The sequence below is a fragment of the Phyllopteryx taeniolatus genome, chromosome 21, assembly GCF_024500385.1.
Source record: "Phyllopteryx taeniolatus isolate TA_2022b chromosome 21, UOR_Ptae_1.2, whole genome shotgun sequence".
NCBI lineage: Eukaryota > Metazoa > Chordata > Actinopteri > Syngnathiformes > Syngnathidae > Phyllopteryx > Phyllopteryx taeniolatus.
In genome coordinates, this window is record NC_084522.1 from 9,242,597 (window position 1) to 9,253,287 (window position 10,691).

Sequence of the window (10,691 nt, forward strand, 5' to 3'; positions counted from 1 at the left end):
GTGACATTTGAAGAAAGAAGGGGACATGGAAGTGATTGTGTTTAAGTGAGCTCACATATCTGGCAACCCGTCGGCTAATTGCCCCTTGAGCTTGATAGCGTAGGTATGAAACGCCCCCTGCGAGCTTCCGCACGGACACTACGGGTGACTCGGCGCTTGTAACCGCGTCACGCGTGTCCTGCGTGGGCCACTGACAAGCGAAGGACACCGGAGAGCCGACATGTCCCGGCAGGTGAACACTGCGTGAACGGTGATGACCGACCCGTGCCGAGATGACGCGAGGGCCCGGAGCCCGTCAAAGGAGGACGACTATTTCTGGCGGCTTGAAGCAGCAAGCCAACGCGGGCAAGTCGCACGGCGGCGGGGAGAAAAAACAACCGCCGTGTACCGGTAAGAAGAATGACGAGACTGCCAGCCGTCCTAATAATAACAACGGAAATCCGGGCCAACAGCCCACTGATAAACACAACAAGCCGGGAAGTCCAGTGGACGAAATCGGCGAGGGACTCAGGTAACCTTTAAGGACACTACTTTACGATCGTCCATTCTAGTACTATAGTTGCTCATACTACAGTACTCGACTAGGAAGCTAGTAAACTATCCATCTGACTCTCAGTTTACCCACTAGTTCGATATGCTACTCGTACTTGGAAGCTGCAGTTTCCTTCTATAAATCGCTGTAACGGGTTATTATGTAGATCAATTGAGTTGAGGAAAATACAGGTGTACCTGAATGTTGCAGGGACAGGTGGGGAGCGCCATGTAATGTAGTTCTAGAAACAGATGAACTATTTGTAAAAAGCCCCAAATTAACTAGTTACAAATGCTCAATATATAATAATACAGTAGAGTTATTGCATCTGTGATAGGACTTTAGGACAACTCAAATGGCCCTATTATACTGCAAGTCCATCCTGTCGTTGCATTGTGACTTAAAGCAAATTTGGCATGAGGTTCACCATAGGCAAGTGCAAACTGGTTGCAAAATGACATTCTTGTCCTTTTTTTTTTTTTTTGGTTTTGTCACACTGAATTTCACCATTTAGCCTTGGGGTGGGCAATGCATGGCCCATAGGCTGGCTTCATTCTTTGAACCGGTCGACCAAGCATTATCTACATTTTTACACACATATTTTCATTTTTTTTCTCCTCTCCAATTGACCTGGCCCATCTGTCTATTTTAAAAAAAATCAAAATTGGCCCCTGAGCGCAAAAGTTTGCTCCAACCTGATTCGGCCCCACAATTTCCCCCTCTTTAATTTTAATTTGCAGTATTTGTAATATCTTGTCATAATGATTTTATATATATATATATATATATATATATATATATATATATACACACAGCTGCCACATCCAACAGGAGTCTCTTTTGAGCTCTGCCAGCGGCTACAGTAACTACAGAGGAATCCTCAACTGGTGTGTTGTCATGCTGGTGAGTATAGTGTAATATTTCCCACAGCAAATAATAAAGTGAATTATTGTGTTCCAGGCTGTCATCATTGCCATCATAAAATTGAAGTAACATGTGATACATTTATGAACACTAGTTACCATTGTAAAAGTAGAATAAAGTAAAAGATATTTGTCCTTCAAAGACTTTTCATAATATGGTTTAAACTTAAAATTTTACCACCTCTGGAGTGTCTGTTTTTTGTAAACATAGGTCATTTGTAGATGAGGGGGAAAAAGTTATGTAGCGAATGTAAAATAATTTTTATTTTTAGTAATTTTAATAAAATAATAAATTATCTTTATTTAGAATGTATGTATTATATTTAGCCGATTATTTAGTTCAACTATTACTAAATTCTTTTAAATACTGTATTTTACAATTTGTGTGTGTAAGATATGAAAAAAAAATTAATAAAATAATTCCTTAATTTTTTTTAAATATTTTTAATTGTATTATTTTCCATATGAACAGTTAACCGATTATTTCATGAGGAATGAATAAGAAAAATTAACATTTTAATTGAGCAATTCTAGAATTTAAAAAAACCATCTAAATTAATGCAGTAAATATCACAGGACTCCTTGTTAATGTAATATTCAGTGGGCCGGATTAAAGAACTGCACGGGCCAATACGTGGCCCCCGGGCCAGACTTTAATCCTCCACCCCGGTATAAACATAAACACACAGGCACAGTTGTGTTTTGACACAGCGTCTTCACAGGCATCCGTGATATCCTTGATCCTAAAATAAAACACCCTCAGTCTATAAATAGAATTGGGAGTCCATTATTGAATGTTTTGTAAAAGACTAATTTATAAGTAGATTTTTGCCATATGAATCATTCAGCCATGTTGCTTGAATGATAATGCAGACACAAGATTTTTGGCTTTAAGACTATGAAGTGGTACCAAAACTTTGGTTGTCTTATTTATGTTGATATGAGTGCACTGGAGTGGCTTTAATCCATTCAGTCTACTTACCGAAAGAGCCTATTTTTGTGGCATCACTGTTCTTCATTATTCCTAAACTGTGCCACTTGTCCACTTAAATGGTTACACCATGATGGCCTTTGCTGTCCTTGCTAAAGGTTACTAAGCCATAAGTCAGACAGCGCAATGAGTAGAGCAACAGTTGCATCAAAGCTTGATGAAGGAGGCAATTGGCGCGATGTGCAACTGCTTCCCATGGATGGGAGTGTTTGAAATTCTACAGTGGCTTCCAATGTAATGTCCAGGAGGAGGTGGTGCGATTAAAATGTATTTATTTATTTATTTTTCGGGGGGGGGGTTGTTCCACGCAAAAATGGTACCAATGATGGCAAAGAGGAAAACTCTAATAATAAACAAATAACAGGAAATGGAACATGTCTCATTTCTATTGTGTTTGTGTGTTATAACTACAGAAGTCTGATGATCACTTTAGAACATGAAATGAAACTTAATGCAATGTATTTTGCTTTTTCTTTAGATTTTCTTGTGACTTTACCGACTTTTTTGAAGTGAGTTAATAAGTTTAGAACATGAAGGGGAACTTGAAGAGATGGGTTTTGCTTTTTCTCTGGCTTTTTTTGTAATGCTTACCGTCAAACAAGAAATTGCAACATATATTGCTTCTTCTTTAGCTTTTCTTGTGATGTCGCCACAGAACTTGTGACCTGGTTCTTCTGTTTGTTTAGTTTTCATAAGTTGTGTTTTGTTTGTTTTCCACAAAGTGTGGTGACATTTTGCCCACACACCCGTGCTTTTTATTTTATTTTGTTTTATCTCAAACCTCAGACCTTATTAGTCAGAATCAAGGACCGCTATAAACATTTATCAGATATGTTGTCAAGACACTCACTCGGCCGCACCTAAACCTTTTTATTGAGCAAGGCAGCAATAAACACACGCACCTCAATTATGGCTGATTGTGGTCACTTTGTGAAGAATATGATAATATGCTGTAAAAAAAAAAAATAAGATTTTTGCCTCCTCTTTTCTCAGGTGTTGAGTAACGCGCGACTCTTCCTGGAGAACATAATAAAGTGAGTGCCCACCTATACATTTTCCCCACATTTCTGCTGCTAACAGTTAACCTGAGCCCAAACTGCTGCTGTCTCCCTTAGGTATGGTATCCTGGTAGACCCCATACAGGTGGTGTCACTCTTCTTAAAAGACCCCTACAGTTGGCCAGCTGCTTGCCTCATCATTGGTATGACAATTGATCAGTTAAATTTTTTTAAAATGTCTTATTTAATTCATGTTTTATTTTACTTTTGTTTTTTTACTTTATTAGATTTTTAATGAAATATTTTGTATTTGATATTAAGTAATAATTTAAGAAATATATATTTTTTTTGAGTATCGATTTCAATTTTTGTTTTATTTAAAACTAATAATTGCACTTATTTCCTTTTAGATTAACAATTTTATTCGTTTTATTTTATTTTTATTAATATATTTCATTTTTTACTATATTAGATCGATAGGTTTAATTAATTAAATTATTCTATTTGAATTTAATTAAGTCATTTTTAATGAATATTGTTTTTAATTTTGTATAGTTAATTTAACTGTTCCATTTTAGATTAACAAGTTAGTTCTTGTTTATATTTCAATATATATATATATATCTGTTTTAACGTTTTTTAATTTTATATTCATGATGTAATATTTGTTTTTTATTGTATATTTCAATTATTATAGTGGTACCTCAACTTACAATAACCAGACTTTGGAATTTTTCCAGATAGGCGCCATCGCATATTTTGTCCTTGAGGTGCGAGTATAGATTTCGCTTAATGGTGGCAAAGAACTTAACAAGCACCAGATAGTGAACAATTCTTCTTCTTAAAAAAAAAACAACTAAACGATGGCGATTTATTGCCATTCCCCGTTGCAGTTTAAACATAACAAAGACTATTACACGTTGTCTATTTAATCAAACTACATAACTTACGAAAGTCCGCTAGCTAAACGCTAACACAAATAGCAAAACTCCAAAACGACGGCCTAACAAAACTTGCATTGATGTTTTGGTACTTAGAAGCCTTCAATATTTGATTGCAAACGGTTCATAAAGACATATAGACAGACAATATAATAATACTCACAGGCATATTATTTATCCTCTGTGAAAAATGACTGATGTTTTTGCAGCTAAGTCATTCAGTTGTGAAACTTCGTTTATTATGAATCTTTGTATAATACTGCCCCCTAGTGGCAAAGGCACATACACCAGGAGGACGACGTCAATGAGCTTTTGAAACAGCAAGCAAACGGTTTAATTCTGTACATTCAATTGAATTATTACTGATAAGCCGAAAGTCACGCACACCATGTGTTTATAATTTTATAAAGAACAGTCCTGTAGAGTGCTATTTTTGTTGTTTTGTTTTTGAGCGTGGTCACGGAAAAACAAAATTAACTTGTTAGTCAAGACACTACGGTAAAGTTATTTTATTTGTACATTTCATTCAAGCCAAAGAACGAGTTGTTTTGAAGAAGAGTCCTTCCTGTCTCAAGTCCAGGCAGCTGTTTTGAACAAGTGCTGTTGTTCTAATCATAAACTCAAGTATTCCTGCCAAAGGTCACACATGTTGTTTCTCCTCTTCTCTTCTGTGCTGTTTTTCCAGCATCTAATGTGTTCATTTTGGCAGCCTTGTATACAGAGAGACGTCTGGCTGTGGTGAGACCCTGCTCTGCTTTTTTATTTTTTATTTTTTGGCAGCATCACATTTTATAATTATATTCAGTCGTTATAATTATTTTCATACATTTTCATTATTTTAATGATTGCTCATTCACTATACATCTTATTATAAATATGAATTGTAATATAATTTCATTATTATAATTACACATTGTAATTGTCATTGTTTTTTTATATTTTTAATATATTGTTATACATTATAATTTAGTTTTACTAGTTTTGTTGCGATACATCATAATTTAGCTTTACTAGTTGTATTGTGATTTGTTTAAATTTAATTTTATTATTTTTGAAATATATTTTTATTCTTTTATATTTTATGTACTCATTAATTGTAATATATTTTCAGGATGTTTATATTTTATTGTTTATTTTACATTTATTCTTCATTGTAATATGTGTTTTGTTTTATTATTAAATATATTTTATTTTAATATTTTATTAACTACTTTTATTTGTATGGTTTTTTTGTGTGCTTTGTAGGGAACAGTGTCAGAAACCACAGGCTTGATTATTCACATATTCAACTTGACTTCACTGCTGATTTTTCCCTCTGCGACGGTCCTCACGGTTACCTCCGTTACCCCTGGTAGGTAAATACACTTAACAAGTGTTTTTATTATTTACTTGTATAAAAGTACCTGCGAATGTATTTGTCAGTGGGCGGTGTCCTCTCCTTGGTGGTCTACACGGTGCTGTTCCTGAAGCTGTACTCCTACCAGGACACCAACAGATGGTGCCGGGAGATCAGACAAGCTAAAGCCAAGAGACTGACTCGCTCTTACTCTTGTGAGTATTGTCTAACAATGTAGTCTGCAAAACCTGTGAGACCTCAGCTCAGCGAGCGTAGATTTTTACTGTACATTTAGCCAACACTTGTGTCCTCATGTGTTTTCCAGGTCCGTCGGTGGCTCAGTCCAATGGCTCAGCGTTGCACACCGTCTCCTACCCTGGGAATCTCACCCACAGAGGTGACAACGTTTTTTTTGATAATTTTGAAATACTGTATTGCTATCATCTCCATCTGTTTTGTCCTCAGACATGTACTACTTCGTGTTTGCACCGACACTCTGCTACCAGCTCAACTTCCCACGCTCGCCCCGGATACGCAAGCGCTTCCTCCTGAGGCGGCTCTTCGAAATGGTGATGTTGGAAATATTGGGAATAACCCAAAGTGCTGTGTTGAGAATTTTAAACATATTGTCTGCTTTTCCCCCAGCTTTTCTTCATGCAACTGCTGGTAGGGTTAATACAGCAGGTAATGTTTTTACAATGATACATTCCTTCAATAAGTTAACTAACATGATCCATCTACGTGTCTCCCAGTGGATGGTTCCGACCATACAGAACTCCATGAAGCCGTTCCAGGTGGGATGGAAGCACAATTAAACGTCAAACATTTCGAGTTGTGCTGTGCGCTTAGACAAATGTTTGTGCCTCACACAGGAAATGGACTTTTCTAGAATGGTGGAGCGTCTGCTCAAGTTGGCAGTGAGTGTACCGATGCATTCCGGGACATGCCGTAAATTAAAGGTGTCTGAGGTATAAAGATGGTAAACATCAGTGTCACAATTAATGATGGTAAACATCAGTGAATGTCACAATGTGTTTAGGGACCCAGCGGAGAGTACATGTGAATACATGTGCCTAAGGCAGGTGTCAACAACTTAGTGCCCACTGGCTCCAATGACCACATGAGTCGCCAACAGGCCTGTTCGAAAAGTAGCTCATCAGTGATGGGGCTTTGTGATTTCCTAGGAATGTTGTAGAAGTGATCATTTGAAGATGTAAACACTTGCAGAGATTTACAGAAATAATACATCACATTGGTATGTATTCATTTCTTGCCTTGTTAAATCATTGGTGATAATTATTGAGAAATCATGAACATTGTCTTCACCATGAATTATTAACAACATATAATTAACGTTAATTGGCGGCACGGTAGACGATTGGTTAGAGCGTCTGCCTCACAGTTCTGAGGACCGGGGTCAACCTCCGGCCGCGCCTGTGTGGAGTGCATGTTCTCCCCGTGCCTGCGTGGGTTTTCTCCAGGCACTCCGGTTTCCTCCCACATCCCAAAAACATCCGCGGTAGGTTAACTGTCAACTCTAAATTGCCCGTAGGTGTGAATGTGAGTGTGAATGGTTGTTTGTTTGTATGTGGCCAGCGATTGGCTGGCAACCAGTTCAGGGTGTACCCCGCCTCCTGCCCGATGACAGCTGGGATAGGCTCCAGCACGCCCGCAACCCTAGTGAGGAGAAGCGGCTCAGAAAATGGATGGATGGATAATTAACGTTAATATGAGCAAGTTTGTTATTTCAGAAGCGTGCCCTTTGCGTTATTCAGTACCCAAAAAGTAGCTCTCCGGTTCCAAAAGGTTGGTGAACCCTGGCCCAAGGTGTAACAGTGATAAACAGCATTTAGCATCACGATCCATTCAAGGACACACCGAAGATTACAGAGTCTAATGTATAACGGCAGCCGTGGTAAACAGCTGGTAAGCATTGCGATGCGTTCAGGGAGACAAACGGAAGCCATGGTGAACTGCGTTGAGTGTCAGGATGCATCCAGGAACATGCGTCTGTGGTGTACAGCGGTGAGTGTCAAGATGCGTTCAGGGACACACCGTAGATTACATATCATGGTGAATGGTGAATCTCACAATGCAGTTAGGTACATGGCATAGGTTAGATACATCCCGATATAAACGAAGGCGAGTGTCACGGGATGCATTCAGGGATGCACAGTAGATTACACTAGTCTCATGTGTAACAGCAGCCGTGGTAAACGCGCCGAGTACCACGATGCGTTCAGACACAGAATGTAAATTACATATAGAAACCCAAAAAACTCCTCTCTCTCTCTCTCTCTCCTTCTCTTCATTTTTATCTCATCCTCCTTAGGTCCCCAATCATCTGATCTGGTTAATCTTTTTCTATTGGTTCTTCCACTCATCCATGAACTTCGTGGCTGAGCTGCTGCAGTTTGGGGACCGAGAGTTCTACAGGGACTGGTGGTAAGTACATACAGTACATTCTAATATTTACATCCAAATACACAGAAACATTGATTTGATTTTCTTTTATTTTTTAATGTAGGAACTCTGAGAGCGTCACCTACTTCTGGGCCAACTGGAACATCCCGGTTCATAAGTGGTGCCTGAGGTGAGCGGACACATCATTAGGAACGCCCGCCTTCTCATCTCACCGTCTCAATTTTGTAGACATTTCTACAAGCCGATGCTGAGGAGAGGCGTCAACAAGCTGGTGGCCCAAAGCGCCGTCTTTCTGCTGTCTGCCTTCTTCCACGAGGTAAAAATGAAAAGGTTTCACGTTTTAATTTTCATTTCTCTTATTAACTCTTTTGCATTGGATAAATGTACTCCTCAGTATTTGGTGAGCGTCCCTCTGAAGATGTTCCGACTTTGGGCCTTCATGGGCATGATGGCTCAGGTGAGACAAAATGGCAGCAATTACATTTACTCAACCGTAAATGGTGGCGGTCTATTCGTTTACTTCTGTTATTACTACAATTGATGTCAAATGAAAGTGGAGCTTAAATCTTTTTTTAGATTTAAGAATAGAATTAAATAGAAAAGCATAGAAACAAGGCAAAACAAAGTTCTTCTGTTTTAGTTGGCAACGGATACGCAAATGGGACCAAACGTCTATTTAGTGGAATGGTAATCGTCGCTAAAGACGCCGTGTAGATCTTTCGTTGATCTGACTGTGCACTTTAACTTATTTGAGACTTCACATACCTTGGTAGGTGCTGCTATTTTGGTTAGCAACCAAATGGGCGTGGCAGTTAAATTCTGTGTATGAACGGCGGTAATTACGCTTACTACCTATTCCTTTCCTGACGTAAGATCATCTTTAGCCTCTTAGCAAGTCATGAGACTGTTTACGTGCCTCTGTGGTTGCTGCTGTTTTGGTTAGCAAACCAAAGCTCCTCTGCAAAATTTCACAATTTTACCCCCCCAGGTTCCCCTGGCTTGGTTCGTGGGTCGCTTCCTGAACGGCATCTACGGCAACGCGGCCGTGTGGATGTCTCTGATCATCGGCCAACCAGTGGCCGTGCTGATGTACGTGCACGACTACTACGTCATACACTACAGCACATAGCATGGACCAAACCAACTCGGTGGTTCCGTTTTCAAATCCATGGCCAAAGATGGAAACATGTAGACTGAAGGGGGAAATCTAATAAGAAGAACATTTTTGTCAACTACAAACAATGCAAGCTTCTAAGTAAACTGTGTAATAATACATGACTTCTGTGTCTGTTGTGTTGCCTTTTTAGTTTTGTGTGTCACCTCTGCAATATTGTGCTGTCCTTTAATTTAAATCAACAATTTTTGGGGGGTTGTTTTATTGATTTGCTACAGTGGTTGAACAACCGTGAATGGTTTAGCACTTTACAGAGATGCATGTTCTCGACTGGAACCATAATATTTCTACGAATGTTATTTTTGTTGTTTTTAAGTGTCCTCCTCTTTACACACTAAACCAGTGTTTCCCAACCTTTATTGTGCCAATCCACATATTTTATATTAAACAAGTATATACAGTGTACTGGCATAGATAGATGAACACTGATACATTATTTGTGATGAATACATTTTCTGACCAATTAAGTGAAATTGCCTCATTTCGGCACAGTGTTGTTGGGAATCACTGAAATAAACAGTTTAAGAGTTGTTTTTATCAAACTGAGGTGGGGGCACTCTCCTTGAATCCTAAACATTTCAGGGAACGTCAGTATGGAATAAAAAAGCAGCAGGGCTGGCATTCATTCATAATTCAAGAAAAAAAAAAGTGCCTGCTTGTTTTAATGTTGATTAAAAGGCCAAATAATTGGTATATTTGGTGAACCAATGGAGCTGTAATAGCCACCGTAAAGTGTATTTCATGACGTATGCACAAAACGAACATGTAGCTTGGTTAAACTGCCTTTTAAAAATCTTGTCAGAGATGTGTATGAATGTTTTGTGTGTTCAGGCCAAAGTAAAAATGAAATGTTTTGGTAATGCAAATGGTTGTCAGTGTCTCATTTTGAGAATACAAGCTTTTTTTATGAATGTATGAGTGAAAACATTCTCAACTATCTCACTATTAACCTTTAGTTGTCCGGGACTTAGGAATGACGTCATGATTTATTTGCATTAACATTGAAACTAGAACTGTCGAGGCAACGCTTCGCAACTAGAACACATCCGGTTTTGTCACAAAATTAAGTGAATAATGATAGTTTATCTGCACAGATTTTAAAAAATAGGCTACAATTAAATATTTACATTTTAGAGAGGACCTACGTTTTAAAACGATGAGTTATATAGTGTAAAATGTGACATTGTACATTCTGGAGATACAACAGAGGAAAACGTAATTAGTCATTCTTGACTTCTATTTAACAGGGTGCCTACTTTAAAAGGCTGAGTTTTATTGAGTTTTTATTATTTATTTTAAACCAGACGTTACGTGATTTTCATTTGGTCATTATTCCTTATGGACAATAAAAAGCAGGAGCGCGCATCTCGTT

At 38.2% G+C, this 10,691-nt stretch overlaps 1 protein-coding gene across 2 annotated transcripts; it reads left to right on the forward strand.

Annotated features, from left to right (window-relative positions):
• The first annotated feature begins 122 nt into the window (after positions 1-122).
• On the forward strand, positions 123-10,185 carry LOC133470937 (diacylglycerol O-acyltransferase 1-like). 2 transcript variants are annotated; one of them, XM_061759904.1, is made up of 17 exons: positions 123-511; positions 1,348-1,435; positions 3,440-3,480; positions 3,562-3,647; positions 5,071-5,123; positions 5,631-5,736; positions 5,808-5,936; positions 6,047-6,118; positions 6,187-6,290; positions 6,367-6,405; positions 6,474-6,515; positions 6,594-6,638; positions 8,054-8,166; positions 8,249-8,314; positions 8,374-8,461; positions 8,540-8,602; positions 9,134-10,185. In XM_061759904.1, the coding sequence occupies exons 1-17, from the start codon at positions 273-275 to the stop codon at positions 9,272-9,274; spliced, it is 1,515 nt and encodes a 504-aa protein (XP_061615888.1). In that variant the 5' UTR covers positions 123-272; the 3' UTR covers positions 9,275-10,185. The 2 variants fall into 2 exon arrangements, with proteins under 2 accessions (XP_061615888.1, XP_061615889.1); XM_061759905.1 differs by having other exon boundaries at positions 383-511; positions 1,364-1,435.
• Positions 10,186-10,691: the final 506 nt, after the last annotated feature.

Bases quoted from the DNA above. Each gene is read 5' to 3' on its own strand.
- LOC133470937 (XM_061759904.1), top strand. From the start codon at position 273: ATGACGCGAGGGCCCGGAGCCCGTCAAAGGAGGACGACTATTTCTGGC. The intron at 5,937-6,046 runs GTGAGTATTGTC...TGTGTTTTCCAG, and splicing joins ACTGACTCGCTCTTACTCTT to GTCCGTCGGTGGCTCAGTCC. The intron at 8,462-8,539 runs GTAAAAATGAAA...TGTACTCCTCAG, and splicing joins TGTCTGCCTTCTTCCACGAG to TATTTGGTGAGCGTCCCTCT.